This window comes from Pelodiscus sinensis, chromosome 14, assembly GCF_052426305.1.
Source record: "Pelodiscus sinensis isolate ZL-2025 chromosome 14, ASM5242630v1, whole genome shotgun sequence".
Lineage (NCBI taxonomy): Eukaryota > Metazoa > Chordata > Testudines > Trionychidae > Pelodiscus > Pelodiscus sinensis.
Window position 1 is genome coordinate 41,358,515 of NC_143065.1, and position 25,365 is coordinate 41,383,879.

The 25,365-nt window shown below is 44.9% G+C and overlaps 1 protein-coding gene across 1 annotated transcript in view; it reads right to left on the reverse strand.

Annotated features, from left to right (window-relative positions):
* MEGF11 (multiple EGF like domains 11) overlaps positions 1-25,365 on the reverse strand; it is a 479,353-nt gene that overhangs the window by 134,230 nt on the left and 319,758 nt on the right. The window contains exons 7-10 of the mRNA XM_075896878.2: positions 19,359-19,605; positions 16,724-16,844; positions 9,330-9,466; positions 2,776-2,988 (exon numbers count right to left, since the gene is read on the reverse strand). Of these exons, the coding sequence (XP_075752993.2) occupies positions 2,776-2,988; positions 9,330-9,466; positions 16,724-16,844; positions 19,359-19,605 (718 nt within the window). The remainder of the gene's footprint in view (positions 1-2,775; positions 2,989-9,329; positions 9,467-16,723; positions 16,845-19,358; positions 19,606-25,365) is intronic.

A 25,365-nucleotide genomic window follows, 5' to 3' on the forward strand; every position in this document is an offset into this window, starting at 1 on the left:
AAGACACAAAAAGAAGTCTCCCCTTAGAATGGAGAGTTATACCTGCTTTGTTTGCCAATCAGGATGCTGTGAAAGGCCAACACAGTTACTGAGAAACAACAAAAGTAGTCCTGCCACACCTTAATGACTAACAAAAATATACAGAGTATCACGAGCTTTCGTGAGCAAAACCCACTCACTCAGATGATGAACTGGAGTAGAAATAACAGAAATCAAGTTGTTTATGACAGGAAAATAAAAGGTATCTGTCGACTGTAGCACCGGTGGGCTGGAAGTGTCCCATACTTAGTTTTTGATGGAAAAATGCAGTGTTAAAGCCACTCTCTCCTGTCTTTAACTCTGCATTTTTACATCAACAGCTAAGCATTTCCAGCCTCATTAACACCGGTGCAACAATTGATAGAGACCTTTCTTTTGTCTGTTATAACTTGGTTTCTGTTATTTCTACTCCAACTCATCATCTGAGGAAGTGGATTTTGCCATGAAAGCAGACAACTAAATGTATTTTTGTTAGTCTCTACGGTGCCACGGGACTACTCCTTGTTTTTAGTGTTACAGACTAATATGGCTACCCCTTTGAGACTTTTTAACATAGTTACTAAGGTTTATGCCAGGGGAGGGGGGAAATGAGGCTTCGTAGGGAGATATGTATTATGTAACCTCCCTCAAATAAATTACTATGCATTAAGCACACTGCTTTCTGAATTTTCACTGGTACCAGTGACAATCTGCACAGCTGTCGGCCATTAAAGATTTGTTTCAACTCTCATCTTTCTTATGCTCCTGGCTGGGTCCTTCATCTTCCTTCCATGTGAGACTGCCCCAACCATGCCAGCTGGCAACTCCACCAATAGCTTTCATACAGACCTGCACCTTGGCTGCCTGTTCTACGTCACTACTGCACTCAGACCCCCTCTGACTAAGGATCTGGCCTTAACCCGAAATGTATAACCCTCAGCTACACACGCCTATCACTCTCATTTACTGCCGTGGTTTCCGCTGTATTACATAACACAAGCTGTGTGAGTCTGATGAGGTGAAGAGACTCCTCTGTGGCAGACCACACACTGCAAGCAACTGTTTCACCAAGGAGCACATCTGGAATTGTTGCTCTGCTCAGAACGATGGGGTTTCTAAGTATCCCACTGTTGCTTATGGAAAAGCGCCAAATCTCAGGGTTGCAAAGTCTTAACGCTCACAGTGGAGCACATGGAAGATCAACTGATGGATACAGTCAGCCTCAAACGTGGCAGCAGATTTGCTTGAAGTATTTTTGCATGTGTGCAAGAATTAAGTGGTGCCGCTTGCATGCATAATTCAGGAGTAAGTATTTGTGTTTTAGCAGGCAGCAAGACTACAAGGGAGCTCTGTCAGCAGTAGCACTCAGGAGTCCACCAGTCTGGTTTAAAATTGAAGAACGTCCATATCAAGGGCATCAATATTCCTCTCTCTTTTTGAAACCTACAAACTCCTGGGCTGGCTGTGAATGTTGAAGAGGAAGAGATGGAGAAATCAAGAGCAGGAATGAGAGTTAAAAAAACCCCCCAAACCACCCTTTCATTTAACAGTCCAAGCCCCTACATTATCCTATTTGATGGTTGCCTGGTAGAAAGGTATCAACATATAATGGATAGATTTCCACTCCATACGTCTGAATACAGAGCCTTGCATGGTCAAAAGTTTCAGAGGGGGAGCCGAGTTAATTTGTCACAGGAAAAACTTAAAAAACAACAAATAGTCTGGTAGCACTTTCAAGACTAACAAAACATGGAGTTAGTCTGACAGATAAAGAACCCTACTCCGAGCACTTCTTACTAGGTGTTCAGTAACTCCCACCAAAATCTATTCGGCACTAGAGACCCGTGGCATTTTGCAGGAATTTAGTGGTCAGAACCCTGCAGGATTGGGCATGAAAAGACGCACAAAGAAATAAAAAATTAAGATCTGACCTTTTCCGTGAGGTTTATTCCATTTCAGGTACCCTTCCCTGATAATTATTTTCTTGAATATTTTACACATGCACATACTAAATGAAGAACAAAAATAGGCACACATGAGAAGGGGAGATAAGTCTATTTTGACAATGTTGACTTCGTTAGAGTGCTGGAGAGCGACTAGGGGATATTGATTTAGGTCTATTTATACATCTGCTTCAAGTGTTTTCAACAAGGTAATTTGCCACGAGACATAAGATGAAGCAAATTAGGTTTCATTTTGCAAGTGTGTTTGGAGTGCATAGACTCAATAAGAAATGTCATGCTGTAAACCAAGTCTGAGAGATGGAGGTTCGTAAAACATCTCTGTTCTGACAGGATTTTTAAAAGGAAAAAAAATACAAAATATTTTTACTAAAACAATTTAAAAAGGCAGCGTTCAGCATCATGGTATTTATCCTTCAATTTGTGCAGTTTTTAGCCTTTTGATGTACACTATGTGTTGCATAAAAGGGCCTCATATTACAGCCTTTACTTGTGCAAGTAATTCTGATTTACATGAGTATGGTTTACAGGACTAGGATATAGATCTGAATATTCAGGACTTCAGTGGGACTACTCCTCTTCCTAAAGTTAAGTCCATGCTTAAGTCTTGTGCTTAACCGGGACTTAAGATTCCAAGCCTGTAGTCGCTCAAATCAAAGAAATAATTCACAGGAGTTGGCTTGGATCCTTAGGAAAACTGCTGGGATAAAGGGGTGGAATCAAATACAGATTTTTCCCATGCCTTCTTTCTTGTATCTACTAGTTCTTTGACTAGTAAAAAGTATGATTTACATACCTGAGTGTGTTGGTGATAGTGCAAGGACATTTCTTGTGGCATTTTAGGCCATAAAGCCCTTCTGGACACATTCTTTCTTGACAATGGAGCCCTTTAAACCCAGGGTCGCACATACACGCTCCATTTATGTGGTAACACTTCGCACCATTTCGACAGTCACATTTTTGAGTGCACTGGAAGCCATATGTCCCAATAGGACACTCCTCTTGACACCTGCAAAAAAATGTGAGATCTGATGAAGGCCCAGTGCTAAATAGAGGCTAGTCCATTTATAACTTTTCCAAGGGAATATTTTGGCTGATATATTAAGCAGAAAATCACACCTCATTTATTTAAGTAATGTACTGAACAAATGAAATCATTGAGGTGATGCGTTATCTCGAGCCTGTAAACTGATGCTAACCTAAAATGTATTTAATCTCCGTCCAATTAAATTTCACAGTATTTACACTAGTGTTAACAAAGTGGCTGCGCGATCGCTTCCTCAATAATTACACTCAGAAAGCATGAACAATTTGATACACAATTATCTCCTTTCTTGAAAGAAGGTCATCTATATTTGCTTTCTTCTAATTTTAAAAGCACTGCACACTTCCTTAAATGCATACCATACACTCTGAATGCTAATCAGGGCTGAAAAATAAGCATGATCAATTAAGCAATATTAAGATAAAAGGTGCTACAACAAAAAACGATTTTATTTTCATTTTTGCACCTGGTTTATAAGAACAGTAATTTGGGTTCCTTTTCTTGCTGCATATGTACTGTCTATCCATAGGAATTTGAGTCTCAAAAAACCCTTTTCATTTATTACAGTAATTCCTCATTTAACACTATAGATGCGTTTCTGAAAATGTTCGTGCTAAGCGAAAACATTGTTATGCGGGGTCAATTTTCCCATTAAAAATAATGGAAAAGGTGGGGGTTGCGTTTCAGGTGCTGATGGCAAAGTCATTTTTTTGTTGGTGCTGGGTTGTCAATGTCAACATTCGATAGCTAGCAACACAAGTCACTGCGGTTTATTAAAACACAAAGATAAACACATGAATGAGCGGAGGAGCGCTGTGACTCATGCGTATTACCACTGTTTTCACCAACTTATACTTCCGCGTGAAGTAGTCCGCCACTTGATTATTTTCGTGTTATTTGGGGATGGTCGTGTTATTTGAAAAACGTTCCCCCCCAAAAAACCGTGCTATTGCAAATACGTGTTAAGCGGGGATGTGTTAAACAAGTAATTACTGTACTATGTGGTCACTAACACAAAACCTCGGACAGACAGCTTTCACCTTCAGTGAAGTTTTTTCTCCAGAATTAGTATAACAGAATCCCATGAACAAGTTAGAAAGGTTGTTTTTAATGACATTTTTTCCTATAATGTTTCAAATATTGCCCTGCTGCTGGGCTACTCAACTTTGGAAGTCCCCGGGTACTCACAGCACATGCTGAGGGCCGCAGCTTAAGTGTGGTTTCATATACATGCAAATATATATGCAAACATATGCAAATTGCTTCTTTCACACTGACGGACATGAATACAAAGATTAAGGCACGACTACACAACACGCAGGCCCCATTTAAGTCCGTTCTACTGATATTAATAAAATGCAATATTTACCCGATTTCCACCCATATGGCAGCACTTTTAATGAGCAATGATAGTCCAGGAATGTAACTACTAAAACACCTATCAACAGAAGACCATTATATATTTACTATTCTTTTGTTTTGGCTCCCACCCGTGGGCTGCGTGTTGAGTCCCGTGTAAATCCAAACCGCACCGCAGGCCACAAACAAATGGGCCACGGAGTGTTGAGTAGCCCAGCCCTATTGGATACTTTATGAAATGTTGAAGCCATATGTTCTGAACAATCAGTTTCCCTGTACTGTGCAGAGCCATTAAAGAAATCACAATATTTCCTAGCTGAAAGGCCAATAAAAGTCTTGGGAAATGAGACTGTTTCTATGCATGGTGCAACTTGATGATGTCTGTATTTTACAAAGTGTTAGCTACGCAGTTTACATGAAACATCCTGAAGCACACCTACGCTGCATTTGTTTAAAAAACTCAATACTCTCATTTCATGGATACCAGATATTGGATATAGCATGGGTGGTAGGTGAAGGCCCAGCTGAGGAAGGCAAGCCCTAAGCCTCGCCCCTCCTGCAACCTTCCCTGCCCCCACCCTAGGTTACTGCCTCCAGCCCCAGCATGGTCCCACCCTTCCCAGGTGACCAGAGCAGCTGGGGCAGTCACCTAACAACCCAGTCCTTCCTGGCTGGCCAGGGAGATGGGCTGCCACACTGTGCCTCAGCCCTCTTGGGCAGCTGGCAAAGAGCGTAGGCCGTTTTGGCAAGGCAATGCCTTCCCTTGCCTACATTACCCGCTGTCCATGGAAAACGGCCTATCAGCATTAATTTAATCCCAAGCGCTGATTAAAATGTATATTGTAAATACAGTGGAGGGAGGTGAGTGTTAAATGTCTTTTTGCGGGTCATTTCTCAGTTGGCATATCAGAGTTAATATGTAAAAGACGAAAGGCGCAATGCAAGCCTGGCAAACTACAATGAAACCGCTCAGTGCAGGAGAAGAGAAATCACTGTTGCAGTCTCAGATGAAGTTGTTTTTCCTAAAAATAAACAAATAAAGTGAAGTAACAAAGCCTAGCCGGTGTTTTAATTGCAGCATATTTCAGCATGGTAGTAGTTGCGTTGTTCAAGATCAGACACTTGGAATCCAAAGTGAGAGGAATGTGTGGGAAAAAAAACAGCAGGGAATGAGTTCTGAGAGTCACCCTGAGCTAACTATTGGCTGCTAGCTTTGCTGTCCTCAGTATAGTCCAAAACTGCAGCATAACAGCCAACCAGGAATAATGGGAATGGGACTGAAACACTTAAAACAAATGAAATACAATCAATGTATTAAGAGGGCTTGTATTTCCATTGGCACATGCAGCTCTTCTAGTGAGCAGACTACTGTACTCAACAAGATGAATGCATAGTCGATGGTGCACTGTATCATGCTATATTTATAGAAGATGAAACATTACATAGAAGGGGAAAAAAGCATCTGGAAATGAAATATTGACGACCTAATCCATTTACATAATTAGCCATTTTCTACTAACAATTTAACCAACTTATTTATCTGGAGATCAAGCAGCTACTGCTAATGAATTTTATACAAAGAACACTAATAACGATTCCTCTGGAACATAAGGATAATCACAGCAGGAATTAGCTTTCTCCTGAAACATCCTTCCTTAGCAACATATCAATCTAATGTGTCCATAACACCATTAACAACCAGATACATTGCTCAATTAAATTACAAAATGAGCTGCAAAGCCCTTGTTGTGTTTCTTGTTTAATTTACATTGCTTTCTGCCTATCTGGGGAGACTCACATTATAATACCTACTGAACTTTAATATGTTCTACAATTATTTGGTCTGGGATAATATGGCTGTCACCTATAGAATTAATGGAAGCAATTTCACAAAATATTAAACAGAAGACAGCCTGTTTAACAGCAGAAAATATTACAAGCACCCACATTATTTTCCAATATTAGTTCTGGGAATGGGTCTTATGGAAGAATGATGCTTCTGTTTTCTTTATAATGATCGCGTTTTTGTACAATAGACAAAAGCTATATGCCATCCAAAATACACTTAAAAGCGATGGAGATCACTGTTTTCAAGGCTATGAAGTATTTATATAGACAAAACAAGAGAACTGGTTTGCTTATTCTATCATAGAAAATGTAGTATTTAGCCTATTAAGATTCAATTTCTGAGTTTAATGGCAAGATGGAAAACCGAGCTAAAATGCCAAGTTCACTTTTGTTGTTATCAGCCTTATAATTTTCATACTTCTATTTTCAGCCTCCAGTTGTGCTTTTGCTATCTTATTCCGTTCAAATAATTTATAATACCAACATTTACATGTGCTCTTAAGTCATTTAGTTCAGCACAGAGCTATCTAGCAAGCACTACTGATAGTTCCAGTTTGCTGTAGGTATGTAGTTTTGTCCCACTTTCCAGAAAGCAAGGAGTGAACAAAAAGTGACAATTAACACCTCCAGGCTTTTGTTTCCATGTTAAGTCCTCAAATATTTATCTACCTATATATCATTATCTGTCTTACAGGACTCCAAACTGTATAGGACTCTATACTGACAATTTAAAAGGGTCATTAGCAGATAATTAAGATCTAGTAATAATGATTTCACAATATCTAGTATTAATCGAAAAAGTCAAAGAAAATACTGTGTTGTTTGGAAACAACATTCCCCTGATATGTCTGCAGTGAATTTTGTAGCTTTATTATAGTATAAGGCCTGGAAAGCAAAATAGACTATAACCCTAAAATGAATCTGACAAGTTTGTCTCATTGTCCAAGCTGAGTGAAATGCACAGCATTAATCGTTCAAGTAATTTAGGTTTATTAAATATTGAGCCTGCTCCTGCTGCCATTAAAGTCAATGGGAGATTTACCATCAACTAGTTGTAGTTAACAATAGGTAAAAGAAGTGTGCCCATCTAAAGAACAAATATTGACAAGTGAAGTCCTTTCCCCACAGAAGTCAACTGCAAAACTCTTCATTGACCTCCATGGGGCCAGAATTTTACCCACGGATAAGATAATTCTTTGGGCTTCCCATAAACTTTCTGGGGTTCATCTAAACTGAAGAGTCTTTTAAACAAGGCATGGAAATTTCCAAGTTGCTCCTAGCCTCGCTTGCTGCTGGAGGAGTTGAGTATGAAAGTCTGCCTCCTGGATATGAAAACATCGGAATCTCCCTCCCTCTTATGTACATCCTAACCCTGTTTCCCTTTGGGATACCCTCCCTTCCACTTGGCCCCTTTTCTTCTGTCCATCATGTCTATTATGGTCCTCACTGCCTCAGTCCAGCAACCCATGTAAGCAAATTGAGCTGTTCCATAAATACATACTTGCTTAAGCTAAGATTAGCTATGCCATCTAAAGGCTCCCCCTCTCCCCCGCAACTAAAAGGGACACTTACTTGTTGACATAGAGCTTTGTACAAACTGGAGACTTCCCTTGTTCCCTAGAATGACTTCTATTCCCATCTGCTTTGCCAGACTGCCACTGCTATTTGACACCTTTCCCAAAGCTCAGACTGGTGTCAATTACATGGAGACACCTGATTTCAACTGAAGTTGCACCCTTGCAACACAGCAGAATGGCCTTCTACATTTAAGTGTAGCATTTAGAGCTGGTTTGCGCTGCTTCCCTCACTCCCCTCCCCCACCCCCCACACTTCCTGCAGCTTAATGGGGCTTGAGGGCTTCTCTGGGACTGCAGCAGAGCTAGAGAGATTGGGGGCTCCTCTCTACCCCCCTCTGCAGGCCAAGAGGAGCACGTGGGAGAGGGGACAGGGACAAATTTGGTGCCCCACATTTTCGGGTGCCCTAAGCAGCCGTATATTTCACGTATGCCACAATTACAAAATAAATCAATAAACTAAATCAACTGGAACATAAATATTCTACTACAGTTCAGTGTACAGTAGACAGAGCAGTATAAAGTCATTGTTCATATGCAATTTTAGTTTGTAGGCCACGTCTTCGCTTCCCAAAAGACTGACATTGCAGCGGTCGATCTTCCGGAGTTCGATTTAGTGGGTCTAGTAAAGAATGCTCAGTCGAATGCCGAGGGCGCCCCAGTTGATGCCAGAACTCCCACTCCTCACGAGGAGTAACGGAAGTGGATGGGAGTGATTCTCCCATCAACCTCCCCCTGTGAGGACAGCACCAAAGTGCAGCTTAAGGTACAATGACCCCAGCTATGTTTTTTAGGTAGCTGGAATTATGTACCTTAAGCTGACCTTTGGCTGTCGTGTAGATCTGGCCTTACTGAATTCACTAGTGTTTTTCATGTAGCTGGTTGTAAAACTAGGTAACTTATCTAAATGAGTTGAAGTCTATGTATCCTGGTTGTGAACCACTTCACTAGGGATAAAATTGAGTGGGCTATCACTTAAAATGGACTTAAGTGATATATAGGCCTTCTGAATACATATATACACTTCAATAAAGTTGTTTAATCCAAGATAGCTTTGTTAAACAATACCATTTTATTTGAACAAATTAAGGCTGCCTCTTAGTTTATAAATATTGATGATTTATTACTTTTTACTGGCATCAGAGGCTGCAGCAGCCCAGATGGGAAGAGAGGAATGTATTAAACTACTTCATTGCTTACTCTTGAGGATATTAATTTGTATAAATACAGTTCATTTACATATCTTGTAAACATGTAATGCTTTCTATTAAATTTGTCGCTGTAAATATCTAAATTTAATTTAATTCATTAAATTTTTTTAAACGAGTTACAGAAAAAAAAAAAAAGAAAACTAACCCATAAGCAGTGAGCAATGCCAGTGAAAAGTAATAACAAAGGCATATTTATGAAGCCCGTAACGATCTAGGAAGAGGCACCTACCTTCAGCAACAGAAATAAAACATGCTGTTTTCCAGAGAGCAAGAGGGTCTAAGATTAATATTGAAGAGCAGTGAGTTTTATTACCTGTCTCCCATATATCCAGCTGTACAAAGGCATTTTCCTGTCACATGATCGCACAGTCCTCCATTATGGCAGGGACAATCCTGGCTGCAGTTAATTCCAAATGTTCCAGGCGGGCATGGCTGTGCACACACAAAGCCCTGGGGAGGTGCAGAAAGAGCCATGTTTCAGTGAAGAGTTGCAACATTCTAAATATTGATTCGTGTATTTATTCGGTCCATCCGGCTACTCTGGCAATGTGTCTTGTGGACGTGGTTTAAGAGAAGATCAAGGCGAGCCTAAAGATTCTTCCACCAGAATTAACTCCTGCCTCCCATCCCCTCCATATACAATTGTCTCCTGTCCCCCTGGCTGCTCTCTGCATGGACAAACCGAGAGTCGTAGAGATATAACTGGGTTCCCTGCTGATGTCCCTCTGCACACCCACAGAACCATGCCCCAACTTTCTTCTCTGCAGCCTCCAGCCTTGCCTCGGGAGGAGACCGTCTCGCTGAATCAACCTGCATAAGCAACCTGCATAAGACGCTGTCCATAAACTATAGTGACAGGCAGCTGGCTAAGCCAGGGCCCTGCCATTATAGCTAGGGTTGCCAGATGGTTGAAACGAAAATACCGAACAACCTCCCCCCCCCAGAAAAAACTCCGGGAAAAAATTCTGTTGAAGGAGGAAGGGGGGGGGGGGGGGAAACCAAAGTTGTTGACCAAAACAAACAAACAAACAAACAAACAAACAAACAAACAAACAAAAAAAGGACTCCAAGGACTTATTAAGCCAAAAAGAAAATGTAAATAAAACAGCATGTCCCCTTTAACAGTGAGTGCAGGGACAGGAACAGGGGAGCGGTTGAGCACTAAGACCCAGGGGAAGCATTGCCCTAGGTCTTTTGGCTGGCAGCTATTTTGTGCCGGCAGCCTTGGGGAACCAAGTAAGCATGGGGTCTGGGGTCGGGGATCTGGGGGTGTTGGGGGCTGGGAGAGGCTCGGGGGGGGGGGAGGGGAGGGCCAGGCGTTGAGTGTTTGTAGGGTTGCCAGGTGCCTAGCATTTTTGCCTCCTGGCCGGGGAAAAATTCAGAAAATACCGGACATGTCAGAGATGTGGTATTCTCTGAATTTTTTTACCGGACAGGAGGCGAAAATACCGGACTGTCCGGGTGAATACCAGACACCTGGCAACCCTAACTACAGCCTGGCTGAATAGGGCAAGCAAAGCCAGCTGAGCAGGCCCAGGCCTGAGGGGCTAATGGGAAATAGCTGTGGGCCTCATTAGCAAAAGGGCTAGATAAGGGAGCCGGGAGGCTGGGGGGGGGGGGGGAATGGAAGGGGAGGAGCCAGAGAGTGGCCGAGTGCGCTCCCCAGCCAGAAGGAGAGGCTAGCCGAGTTAGCTGCTGGAACAACAAAGCTCTGTAAACAGGAGGGGGTGGGAAATTGGCAGGGCCGATAAAGGACACGGGTGATTGCACCAGAGAGGGTCTCTGGTTGATTTACGGCTGAAGAAGGGGTCCCGGGGCCAGGGGCCTGAGTGAGGACCGTACCACACTATGAGCTACATTGTTGGTGACGGCCAAGACCCACTCACCTCCTAATGCAACCTGGCACTTCAATACACCTCTGCCCCCCAACTCCAGGCCTTCAGACCGACTGAGCATTCTCCAGCGCAGACGGCCGAGCAGCATGGACAAACCCCATTGGCCTATAAACGGACACATTTTCATTCCAAATAGGCTCCTGAAGCTCCCTCCCTCCTCCTCCCTCTCCCCCCCCCCGGCCACTGTCCTCCTCTGGGATGTTTTAAACGGAAAACCAGCAGTCAGTTCAGAATGTTCTTCCCACTGAAATCAATGGGGAGAGAAAATAGTCCCATCACAACCCAACAAGCAACTGGATGATCACATGGGGGGGGGGGGGAGACTCAGCCTGGGGCATCAGGCCATTGGCAAGTCCATATGGCACCTATGGCTGGTTTGGGACCTCCAAATCCAGGTCTCAATTCTGTCCCAAGTCTTGGACCCTCCCCCCCCCCCCGTCCCTCTGCTCTTCCCACCTCCTTGTTCTCCTCCCTCCTTCTCTATGTTGCTTCGACGGTGGCGGCAGAAGAGCTGCAAGCTGAGGCGAGACAGCAAACTTTTAACCCAAGCCGTTAAAGTTTGCGACTATTGTAAGGAATGGAGACAGGGTCTCGCAATGGAAAGTGCTGGGAAACCGTAGCTACCTGCACCACCTTCAAGACACAGCATCTGACAGAAAAGCAGCAGGGATTTTCCGTAACTTCTTTTTTTGGTCTCTGGAAAGCAGGGGTGGGGAAAATATGGCTCAGGGGCTGGATCTGGCTCCTGGCTTCTATGGATCCAGCCCCTGAGGCTCAGGCCTCCCCCGCACCGGCATCAGGGAGCCCGTAGAGCCCCGTATGCAGCTGGAGTGCTCACAATAGCTCCCTGCTGCGAGGAGGGAGGAGAGCCATAAGCCTCACAGGCTGGAGTCAGGTAAGCCGGGGCCAGATCCAACCCATGGTTGGGGAAACGCTGCCTGGAGGCTTTTCCCTCTCCTCTCCAACGGGCCTGCACCCTAACTCCCTCGTAGTTCTCCCCTGTACCCTCTTAGACCCACCAACCCCAACTCACTCCTGCACCCTTCCTCCCATCCAGACCCTTCCCACACACTGAACCCCTCATTTTGGGCCCTGCCTCTCATGGTTTTTTTTCCTTCTCACTTTTGTGCAGCCCCTGAATTATTTTCCTGTGGCTCAGTGGCCCCCCACCCAAAAAGGTTCCCCACCCCCACTGTAAAGTCTCATTTCCCCAACCAACCGCCAGGGGCTCTGAGTTCTGAACAAACCACATCGGAAATAAATCGTCCACAAAATGGAAAACGGAGCATCACCAACGAGGCTATGAATGGTTACAGCTCCTCCTCCCGGGCCCACTGTCAATGGCTTAGGAAGTTCTGTAATAGCAACAAACCTGCAACAGAAATGCTGCCCATCTTTCTAGCCACACAACCGATCCCTCAAGGCTTAGCCTTTCTCAGTGTGGTTCCCTGGCTACAAACGCACACATTATGGCCTCAATTCAGCAACAGTCAGATTCCACTGTAACAAACAGGTCCCTCCGGGCGAGCGTGATAAGCATATACTTATATAGAATGATATATTTGGAAATGCAGGTATCCATCTATCTGGATAAATGCATTTTCACTTCATGTCTCAAAAAGAACAGGATTTCCATCAACAAACAATGCGAAAAATAATACTCTGAGATCTATCCCCTGGAGTCAAGTGAATCTTCAGGCATAACTTCTTGCATTAATGTGTGCTAAGAAAATATAGAACGTCCTTCTATGGAAGATTAAATGTCAGCCCCAAAGAGTCTTACACATCTAATCAGCAAAGTTTATTTTTTAAGATCCCAAACTCTCAGGCTTCTGCTTTTAATGTAGATTCCCAGCTTTAGTACGATTTTGCTATTGAGAAACGGTCTTCCCAGCCCTGGGTTTATTTTATTTTATAATACAACCAATACCACCGCAACCAAATGAAACCCGCCTGTGGCTGAGATGAAGGTGAAAGCACCCACCAATCAACACCCACATCTACTGGAGTGAAAAATGCTCAATACATTATAGCATTAGAAGCCACTCTTCTAATGCAGTACTTCATAAAATAGGCTGCATGCTGCTCTGATGAAAAAAAATATGGGAAAACAAAAACTCAACAGAAAATACGGAGTTATTGTAACTCACTCTATTTCTGTCAGACTCCTGCTTCAGAGTAGATGTTTTGCAAGGCAGAGGGAGGTGGGGGGAGAAGAAACAGCCTCTGCAGGAGGCAGATCCAAGGGGAAAGCAAAGGCTATCTTCCTAGACCACTTTTACCCATCCAACTTGGTGCCTACTGTCCCAGGACAGAAAGTACAACAGGGAAGTAATGTGGTAAGATCCCAGGAACCATACAATCTGCATACATTTACACTAGTATAAATTCAGGGAGGAAAAACACACACAAACATACATACACACCTTCTCTCTCCTGCTTTCTTTGAAATATCATTAGTAAACTTCCGGTTGTTAAACAAAGACTATCAAGTGTAAAATTAAAATAAACATCTTTTAGCAATCCCATCTCTCCTGTTCATTTATTACCCACCTATGTCTGTCTGCACAAACCACGGCATGCATCAAACTCCAGCAAGAAAATGAAAATGAGTTACTCTGTCTCTAGGTATTGGATTTTCAGCCTTTCATTAATACCCTGGAGAGTGCCTTTAAATTTAAAATCCCAACATTTACAAGCTGAATGCTTCTACTTATAATTTCGGTTTCTTCCCCCAGAATACTTGATCTCTCTCTTCAATTTTGAGTTATGCTCAGTTCAAACACATCAATTGTTAACTCCCGGTTTTTCTCTGGAGATTAAGCAGCCAGCAACACACTTTTCAAGAAAGTCCCTGTGGGCCACCAAGTGCTGCAGAGAAAATCCTGAACTTCAAGTTGCACAGCGCAAGCGGGACAGAACGAACGGCCACATCTGCTCTGAAGTATCGGTGCTGTAGCACTCCACTTTAGAGTCCACCTTGCACCTTAAAAGACTTCTAAAACTTTGTAATCTTTCTCTACATTCCTGTTTTTCTTTAGTGACTTTTCCACCCTGCGAGAAAAGACCTCCTGCTCAGACAGTAGAGAGGAGTCTCGTAAGACAATTTCAATACCCAGGCATGTGCAATGCAAACATTAGAGGTGCACTGGTGACAGAAAAAAAATCTCTTGGGTGTCATAACGGTGCTCATTCCTTTTTACTAATCAACCTTCAGCATGTGGCAGCTCTACCTGCCAGCCTGAGAAAAACAAAGGGGTTGCCTGCTTCATGAGTTAGCCACACACCTCTCAGAGAGGAATGGTTTTTTGCTCACCTTCTGAACGCCGAATGAGGGTGACTTCCCCTGTATTAACACTGGTACTTGTTTCTTGACGGGCTAGGAGTGTCTTATGAGATAGATCTACTAGGCGATCTTAGCATAGGGAAAGGGTTAGGCTGAAACATCTGTGAAGGGATGGTTTGCTTATGTGCCTCTATCCCCCCGTGATAGCTTACAACCTGCCACCAGAATCTCAGGAAAACATCTTATCTGGAGCTAGCACTATGATCAAAATGTTTTCGACACGCTAATTCAACTCTCTCGCCAGCCAAGTTTATCTGCTAGGCTACAGGCGGTGCTTTAAACCTCTCTGGGGCCAAATTCCTTGTTGTGTGAGATGATCCAGTCCCACTGAATCAAGGAAGGTGCACCGGTAACGACTTCACACTCAGTCTCTTGGCAGATTCCTATTCTGCTGACTTCAATAGACATTTAAACCACTCTCTTTCCGTGTTTGGCTCCAGGTTCTAACCCCCCTGCAAGCTTGAGACTGCTGACACCGAGAACGCTGTTGCGGATTGGGGTACTTGTCACAGCATCACGGTGCACCTGGAAAATCCAGGCAGCCACATCTGGACAGGTTTCCGGCTAACGGAAGACGCTCACTTGTGCCGCAGAGGCTGGAACTGCTATGCGGGTGCATTCCCTTCCTCTCTCTTCCTGCCGCGCATGTGGAGGTGTTTTGCGGCGCTAGAGGAATACGAAGGCCTCTCTCGCTCCAGCACATCCCTGGTGGAATCAGGCCCTCATCAAATTGCAATGTGTGATGATCTTTATAGCATCCCACGTATTCGAAAAATTACAGGCATTGTTTTCCATTCAGTTCCAGCAGGACTGCCAAGAGACTAATTGCCAATCCTGGCAAGGAGCCAGGTAACTAAGTGCAGCTGAATGGTGTGCAGGCCGTGGAGATTTGAGAAATCCGGGGAGAGTTAATTATCACATTATTGATAAAGTTCGGGATTTTTTAAATGTTTGGCCTGGCTTTCCCGGCACACAAAACGAAAGCTGAGGGTAATTTGCTCTCAGGGGGCCAACTGTTTCACGCAGGCAAAACTCCTATTAAAATCAATGGGAATTATGCCGGAGTAGGAACAGTAGCCCTCACCTATCTCCGGGACCGTGGCCCAGCGATACTGTGTCTGTTCTCTCTGTAGTCCGGCCTGCCGGGATCACGATTCACACTCCCACCTTCTCGTTCTCCCCTCTGTTGCGAAAACCACGTGGAACTTTGCACTCAGTTGGGCATTTGCTCAGCGTTCTGAACAAGGGCTCCACCAAGAGAAGACCCAAAGAAAAAATGGGAAGATAAAGAGGCCCAATTCTCCCCCCCTCCATCCACAGGGGAGTTGTTGGGGTCAGGGAGACAGTTCTCTGTGGGGTGTAGCGTCCTCCTACTCCTATCACTGACAGCTCTGCTGCTTTGCACTTCAGCTTGGGGGAGCCAACCCTCCATCCGCTCCTTAATCCTCTGCCTGTTCCCACACCCAATGCTCAGGGGATAGCACAGGGCATGCAGCCCCTGCTCTCCCCTCCACACCTAAAGCCATGATGTGGGGAGGATTGAGATGTGGGTGGAGGAGACTTATTCCTTCTCCCCCCCTCCCCCCCCAAATGGAAGTGAATGGGGCTGGTCACAGTCTCTTATGCATTTATTGCATTGCAGGAATGCCAGGGCCCTACAGAAATGAAAAGGCAGGCAATGCCTTTGCAATCAATGTCTGCAATGGGTTTAGAGTCAAGCATACGACCAGAGACAGCAGGAGGATACTTAAAGCAGACAGAGGGAACCCAAGGTAGTGACATAAATCAGTAAGTTATAATAGACCAGAAGATTTACCCGGTGTTGCTCAGGTCCTTAACTCAAATAAGTTTTGTTTTTCTTCATTTAAATCATTATTCTGGGTGGGGCTGGGGATGAGGGATTCAAGATGCAGGCTACTCCGGGGATATAGGATAACTGCAGCCTCTCTCACCACAGTCGCTTGGGGCCAGGTGAGAAGCACCTGTCCGTGGCCACTGCAGCTGGCACAGCCAGGGGACGGTCATGTCCCCCAGCTGGAGGAGAGACAGACACACAGACAGACACACGAACTCTTTGAAATATATAGTAAACAGTTGTGTCTTTCTCTGCCCCTGCCCCCTGCTGGCCCAATGGGGTTATAGCTGTCTCCGTCATCATGTCTGTCCCCTTGCTGCCCTCTGTGGTCATTCCCTCCTGCCAGACCCCTCCCTTTCCATTTTATGAGAAACAATCAAATTCCAGGTACATCCCATTGTCCTGGCACAAACAAACCCTGCCTTTGCTTTAATGATAAGAAGAAGCTGCATCCCAAATTTGGTGGTCCTAGCTCTTACTGCATAGGAGGAGTTCTTGAACCAACGGACTCACAGATGGACAGACGCACACGTCTAAAATACTCAGTAAGACTCGGACACTAACCCTAAGCAAAGCTCTACAGGTGCGGTGCGTAGGAACTTGTTACATACCGTCCATCCAGGCGGACAGGCGCACTCTCCAGTGATATGGTGGCAGACTCCCCCATTCTGGCATGGACAGCGCAATTCACACTGAGCTCCGTGACTGCCGGGAGGACAGTGCTCTTCACAGCTTGGTGGAAGGCAAGTGGGGGGAGAGAGAGGGGACAAAACACAAGTGAACACTTTAAAAGCAAACCTCATTAGGAAACTGGCCAAAGCCACACCACAGATCATCATGGGAGCTCAAGTGGGTTTCATTCTGTAGAGTCCTGCAAATCTATGGCTATCTGCTTTATTGTCATGGGTACCCACATCTGCGGATGCGAATGTGTAACCCACACACCTTCTGGGTGTGGTGCCCTGTCCCATCTCCCGGCACCGAGACCAATTACAGAGAATAATGAGTCTGCTCTACAACCTTAGCTTTTAGCCAGCTGGCTTTTAGCTCATGCAGTGGAGGCTTGTGCACTAAGCTCCAGAGGTCCCAGGTTCGATTCTACCTGTCGGCGATACAAAAGCAGATCTCCGCGGCTCATTTTTGCAGATACAACATTTTGTATCCGCGCAGCGCTCGGTGATTTAGTGATGACAACAGTAAAAGTCAATGAATTGAGATCTCCAACACTGATGCTCCTATGAGAGACTGCGTTAGTGTTCTGAGGAGGCAGCCCAGCCTGGCTAGTTCACAGTCTTTACTCAGGTAGGAAATCCCACCAACCTCAGTCCACCTGCTCCCATGAGCAATGACAACGCATGTGCATGCGGGCTGCAGGTTGAAGCCTTTAAAGCTTCACAACGTGACGCAGCCATAAACCAAGCAGCACACCAAATAAAATGGCAGGGGTTAAAAGGCTGAAAAACATGAAGTGTTTTGTTGCTCCAAAATTATTGCCAAATGTCACATGAAATCCCCCCCGCCCCCGTGCAGAGGGCAAGCATAAGGCCACCTGAGCCCTGGAACTCCCAGCCAATGCCCCCGGAGGTCCATGCGAAGACCGCATGGCTTTCCTGATACTGCAGTGACCCGGAGAGGCTTTGCGCTCGCTCTCTGCACCTGGGTGCACAGTTGGCTGCTTCTTGCTCGTATTACTCATTGTAACAGATCAGGCTCTTCACAAGCGACCCACAGACTATTCCCCCACACGGAGAGGCTTGAGCGACATACGAGTTGCTGATCCTGCAAACACTTTGCGGCTGTAAGTGGAGGCATCAGTGTCAATGGGAGCACTTAACAGCAATCCCAACCGCTGGTAATTAGTGCTTACAAGATTCAGTTCATAATGCTGCGAGGCAGATAATAAAATATTTAAAGGTATACAACGTACCGGTAACAAGCGAGCCCTTGGGCAAGGTGGGGGTGAGGGCTGGCTCAGTGCTCCCGGAAGGGGTGGGGCCTCAGGTGGAGGGGTGGGGATAAAGCTGCAGACCTGGACTGCGCTGCCCCCTATCAGTGCCACCAGGGCTCTGCAGCACGCTGCATGGGGCTCCAGCAGCAATTTAAAGGGCCATGAACTCTGGCCACTTCTGCACCTGCAATAGCAGTAGTTGGGAGACCAAGGCTCCTTTGAATTGCCACGCCCCTACCTGTCAGCGGGCCCGATTAGTACAAGTTAATATCTTTGTTATTTTCTATCCTTTGTTATATTCTTTCTTCCATGCTGGCCAACAAACTGAGCTAGACTACCCAAAAACAATTACAAAAAAAAAAGTAATATTATTTACGGGGCCAACTTCTGTTGGTGAAAGAGACCAAGGAGCTCTTCTTAAGGTCTGCATCATTATCAATGGGACAGAAATAGCTCAAAAGCTTGTCTCCCCCACCAATAGAGGGCGGTCCAGAAACAGATATTACCTCACCTCCCTTATCTCGAATATCCTGGGACCAACACAGCTACAACTACCCTGCCTACAAAAAAAATAGGACATTTGTCAGAGATTTTCAAAAAGCCGTAAGCAGGCCTCAATGAACAAAATAACCCTCCCCTCCGGAAAATTCGCCTGTTTCCTATAAATAATTTTGAAAAGGATAATTACTTCTGAAACTATCGCAAGCTCTCTAATGAGAGCTGACGTTACACCGTGGGCAATTTTAAAGAAGCTACTGCTCAGCTGTCCTAAAATTAATATGCAGATTTGGTGACTCTCACTCGTAAACTTCCAGGGTGGGATATGGGGATTTAGCTAGATGATTCTCATTACAGTTAATGGCAGTCACAGAGCTAGAAATGTGCCCCCTAGATACTAAGCTGATAGAGTTATCTTTAATTCTTCCTCAGCTATATGGAAAGTCAGATAAGACGGAGAAAGAGTCCCATTTGGTACTGCATTGGATCACTCAACGTGTGTATCTGACTGCTTGCAAGAACAGAACTATGGTTTGATTCTTATTGTCAGACCATAGTGACAGTAATTTTACTTGCAGGTAAATGTGAATTTTTAATCTCTCTCAAGACTAAATTTGATTTCCATGTGTTGACAGCTGTAATTAGCCGGGATAAACAGTGCTCTTTTGTTCGGTCTCCCATGAGCCCTGCTACCTGACTCCTAGAGAGTAAAAAGTACAATTGTCAAGCACATTTTATCAAGCATGCCTCGCACTGAGAGGCATCAAAGCACAGTAAAATATGCCAGTCGCTGAACTTACAAGACCCCTGTGTATCCAGGAGCACAATGACACTCTCCCGTTTTGTGGTCACAGGTTGCTCCGTTGTGGCATTGGCATTTCAATTGGCAGCCCTTCCCGTACGTCCCAGAGTCGCAGAACTCTTCACAGCGCCATCCTTTGTACCCATCGGCGCAGACACAGGCTCCAGTGATCGGGTTGCAGAGAGCTTCGTTCTGGCATTGGCAGCGGTTGCTACAGTGTGGTCCCCAGTGGTCGCTATCACAACCTGTCAAAGACACGTTCGTTGACGGAGAGGAGATGGTGAGTGCATTAAGAGAGTCCCAATCCATCCTCTAGAGTTTCGGCTGGTACGCACAGAAAAAAAGGCATGGTTAATATCAGGCACTTACTCAAAGGTCTTTACATTTGTTTCACTCAGGCCCTGATCTAGCAAAGTACTTTGGCACATGAGTAGTGCAAAGGAATAGTCCTGTGCTTAAAATTAAGCACACCGTTAAGTCTTTGCTGGATTAGCTCCTAAATCTTTTAATATCCTCACTTCCCAGTATGCCTGAAAAAGCTGGAAGGAGTAAACCCTGGGTGTAATTAGACGTATAGGTTGAAATCCTGCTTGAAATGGAGCTACACATGATTTGTACTGCAGTTGTGAGACTTCAGCATGCAAACGTAAAGCCACTGTCCCTGGGAGCACATATCCGACAAACTCCAAGGTTTATTCTACTCTTCAGATACAGCTAGCGCATCCATCAGAGGTGTAGTCTCTCTCATGAAAAATAGGTAATTTTTTCTCCTTGTTTCGGGGATGTTGAGTGGGAGTGGCTTGGAATCAGGCCCGTCAGCCAGGGTGAAGAGGAAGATACATTGTTCAATCAGCATGGCTGATCTTCAATTTTGGGGGGGAGGTGGAGGCTGGGGAAAGAAGTGCCTGTATTGAACAAAAGCATAAAAAGCCAAAATCAACCTAGGAGAAGACTCATCTCCCTTGGTTTCAAAAAAGGATCGCAGCTATCTGTTCCAGGCACTAATTTATCTCATTAACTCTACACCTCCATGCTGCATGGACAGAGATGCACGGCCTAACGACCTGAGCAGAGGACAGGGTGTGAGGAACCTGTGGTGTAATTCTCACTCTGTCTTGTGCAAGTCACTTTATTGCTCTGACTAAATTCCCTCAAAGAGGGACGGTGCTTACAGTGTTGCTGGTAGCAGGGAATACCAGTCTCGCTGTTCACATGTGTTGAGCTGAGTGTCTCTGTGAAACAGAGGTATGCGTGTATCTCATGAAGCACTAAGAAAAGTATGATAAGCAAGCTGAAGGGGCAGGACGTGTGTCTATGTTTATACAGTGGTTAGTCCAGATTGGTCTCCTAAACATCCCTGTGGTATTACTGAAGGCTTATAAACACCCTTTTATTAAAACATTTCTTATACATTTCTCTCTTTCTCCTTTTGCCAAATCTCATTCCAGGCTGTTCTGATAAAATCACAGAAATGCAGGGCTGGAAGGGACCTCAAGAAGTCAACAGGTCTTATGGTGAGGCAGGGCTAAGAAAACCTAAACAAATCCTGAGACAGGTGTGTCACTCTTGTTCTTAAAAAAATCTCCCAAGATGAGTATTGCACAACCTCCTTTGGAAACCTATTCCACAGCTACCTTTATTGTTCGACAGACTGTCTAACACTGAACTGAAATCTTCCTTGCTGTGAATTAATAGCGCTCTGTGTGGCTACAAATGCTTACCCACGGATCTGGATATGGGTGAATAGACATCGGGATCGGCAGATTCGCAGGGCTCTAATCCCAAGAGGCACTGCAGCCAATGGAGAGAGGCATGGGCCCACTGCTCTCAGGAGTTAGCACTGGTAGCTCCTCCTGGTTGTGCATTTGTAGTACTCCAGCTACTCCTCTAGCGGAGCTGTTCAATCCCAGACAGGAGATGCCGTGGCTGAAGGCAGGACTGGAAGCGGTACAGCTGCATGGCCAGGAGGAGCTACCAATGCGGGGTTGCAACAGGACCTCGTTCCTTTCCGCTGGTCACGGTGTCCATTGGGAGTAGAATGCTGCAGATACAGATGTTTATCCACAGATACACACATCTACGGGCAGACATTTGTTTCCATGCAGGGCTCTACGGATTAAGCCCATTACTTCTTGTCCTACCTTCAAGTGGACATGGAGAACAACTCACAATCTTTATAACACTCCTTAACATATATGATGATTCTCAGTTACCTGCTCAGTCTTCTTTTCTCAAGCCTAACTATGCCCAGAGGTGTGTGTATTATTTTTAATCACAAGGAAGATTAGACACTTTACAACTGGGTCTCAACAAAGATGCTAATTACCTTACCCATTACAAAGATAGCTTCCCCAATTATCACCTCTAATATCATTAGCTCACAGACATTAACATCCGCCGCTCATCCCCCCCTCTGTTCTGAAATTTGATTTGTCCTTTTTATATATGTTCACTTTTTTTGATTGTATCCCTTTGGTATATATCGTCGTGCCAATTTTCTTCCACAATTTGATCTGAGAAAGTGGGTCTGGCCCACGAAAGCTCATCACCTAATAAACCATCTTGTTAGTCTCTAAAGTGCTACACAGTCCTGTCTTTTGTTTAAGGAAGGTTAGGGTGAACCAGGAAGGACTAGCAACTCTTGGTTATAGGATTTCAAAAAATTCAGATACAGGTTTAACTTTTCTAGTCCGGCACCCTCAGGTCCTGACCGGTGCCAAACCAGAAAATCTGCTAAGCCACATGAGGTCAATATTGTCTAGCAGCATTACCAACACTTCCACTGCTTACTGGGCTCTTAGAAGACATTTAGGGGTAAATTAGAGCTAAATCACAACACAGAACACTGAGAGCCAGGACTGGTGGCTATAAACAAACTTTATGGGACGGCAGGAAACTTGGTCACACCCATGCTAAGTGGACATCTGGCTCACTAAAATCACGCCGGATCATGGATGTGCTGGAGCAGAGAGTGCCGGATTAGAGAGGTTCAACCTGTAGTAAAACCGACTTGTAGTGAGTGGGAAACTGGCTGGCTATTAGATGGATTTTCTAAAGGCTTTTAAACCCAGTGCATCAGTGCTCACATATTGCACCATTCAGTATGTTTAGCCCAAGGTAGCCAGCCAAAACGTTTTAATTTTCTAGAAAATAAAACAGCGTGGCACACAACATGGATATTGAGAATGTGAATTCCTCTGGGACATATTCAAGAGAAGACATAAAAATAAGGATTGAAAAGCAAGCAGGAAAACACTGGAGAGGGGGAAAAAAAGATGGAGCCAGATTTGTTTCTCATTTACTATGCCTGAGGGAGCAGATCCAACTCCCTCTGAAGTTGGAGGAGCCTTTTCTCCTTTACAGAAACTACAAGGGTGTTTTAATCAGGGTTTCTAAACCAGTGCATGGCTACATGGTAGCGTCTGTCACTCTGTCTCCTTCCGGTAGCTAGATCATGTAGACATTTGTGAGTCCACTTCTTGCCTAGTATCAGAGGGGTAGCCGTGTTAGTGTGAATCTGCAAAAGCGGTGAGGAGTCCTGTGGCACCTTATAGACTTCGGTTAGTCTATAAGGTGCCACAGGACTCCTCGACACTTCTTGCCTTGGACTTTGCAGACCTTGCACATCTGTGCTAAAAGACAGTATGTTGCGTTTTCATTTGATCCAGGTTGCGTGTCCCGTTGGTGACGGAAGGGAAGCGAGCAGGCTAGCAGAACACTTGCAAACCATGAAATAAATTTTCAATGTAGGAGAAGATAGAGAAGCCAAGTTCCAGACAGTGAACATGGACAACTAATTAAGCAACCCGTTAGGCACTAAATCAGCAACACTTGTAAGAACCTGCTAACACTGGCGGCAGCCCCGTTGAGCCTGGTACTCCATCAGGTTACAAGGAGTAAGGGAAGAGTTTCTCCCATTGACCTCCCACAGTGGGGACGCTGCAGAAATTCGCCCTAAGGCATGTCAACTCCAGCTACACTATGCTCATACCTGGAGTTGCATATCTTAGGTTGACTTTCTCCCATAGAATAGACCTGACCTGAGTCTTTCCACTAACTTCAGGAAGAGCTGAAAGAAGGCCTTTAACAGAGGTAATGTAGGCGAACTCAGCATCACTGTGCTGATGTAAAATGTGTGTTAGAGGAGTATCCGCTGATTGTATTCAGAGAGATCATATGTAAAGCATTTTGTATTTTTAATACTTCCATCTTCTCAAAGTTAATGTCTGGGAATTTTAACATGAAAGTTGGATCCTTCCTGCTCAAAAGGGTATCAGTACCTATTAGTTACTCCTCACTTAAAGCCATATATCTCTAGGACCAAGTGTGTCATTGCTAGATAGACCATTGTCAAATAAAAATAGGGGCTTACGGGCTAGATTCTGATTCCAAGGACATCAACAGAAAAGGCTTACATTAGACCACTCTGGATATTCCCTTCTGCGTCTGAAACCGCAATCTAGCCTTAGCACTTTATGGCATGTAATATTCATATTGCGATAGCTTCCAGGACCCGTGTTGTGCTAACCACTAGACAGACTCATGCAAAGATGCAGTTCTTCCCCAAAGGGCTTATACAGTAAAGCCTGGATTCTGCCAATATTTACACTTATGTCTGAGTCGTGCATAACACGACTACCCATATGTGTGAGTGGTTGCAGGATCAGTGTCCAGCTGTTCAAGTTGGAGACTAGAATGCTAGAAGCATATGACACCTTAACCAAAAAAACCAAAAACCGTCTCCCATGGAATTTAGTGTGTGAAATCCTAATTTATCCCTCAACAGGGAGCCAGATTCACATACCTGCAAAACCAGTGTAAACAACCTCAACTCCCACTGTATGGCTTCAATTCCCAGTGAGGACAATGTGAGTTCATAGCATACAGCCTCTCACACGATTAGGCTGCAGGGCTGTCCTTTTTACATCTTGCTGTAACACACCAGGTAAACCTGGCATAGCTTAGCCCTGATCACAACTGTACCTTTAGGTCAGTGATTCTCAACCCGCAGGCAACTTATGGCCCAATCAGCACACAGCTGTGGTCCATGTGACAGCCTCAGGGCCATACAAGTAGTTGAACTGCTCTTGTCTGGCATCCTCAGGACCTGACTGGTGCTGAACCAGAGAATTTGCCGAGCTGCAGGAGGTCAATGTTGTTTAGCAGCATTACCAGTAATTCCACTGCTTACTGGGCTCTGAGAAGACTTTTAGGGGTAAATTGGGGCTAATTCACAGCACAGAACACTGAGAGCCAGGACTAGTGGCTGTAAACAAACTTTATGGGACCGCGGGAAACTTGTCCATACCTGTGACAAGTGGACATGCGGCTACATAAAATCATGCTGGAGCACGGATGTTGCCGCACTAGAGAGTGCTGGACTAGAGAAGTTCAACATGTATTCATATTGAGTGGATGCAGCCCACATACCACAAAGGGCAGCATGCTCGGCTCACAATGGTAAACAAACTGAGAACCACTTCTCTAGGCTCTATTGTGACAGAGAAATAATCAGAGCAACAACAGGAGAGTAGGAGACTGACAAGATCTATAACTGTAAATGCACGTGCCATTTAAAGTGTCCCGGTGAGGCACAGACAGGAACCATAGCACCCATCGGAGAGCTAGCCGAGCGTGGGGATGTCAGGGAGGTAGGAGTGCTTCTTCCAGACGGCATGTGTGTGGGTGCGAATACTGTGCAGGAGGAATATGCGATGTGTAGCACTCTCCTGGGAAAGGCTGCATGAATGAGAGCATCTACGTTTCAGGTCACACGCCAGCATTCCTTGGCAAACGTATTCACTCACATCCTCTCCCTCACAGAGATCACCCTAGATTAACTGCCAACCATAAACGGGTAAATCGCTACGGAAAGGATAAGGCAGGGTGCAGAAGTGTAAGTCCAGTTGTCTGCCCTATGACAGGTCTACAGGCGAGCAATTCATTTCACTGCAAAACATGTGGCTCTAGTAGAATAGAAAATACTAGGCCTTCATTAAAATGCA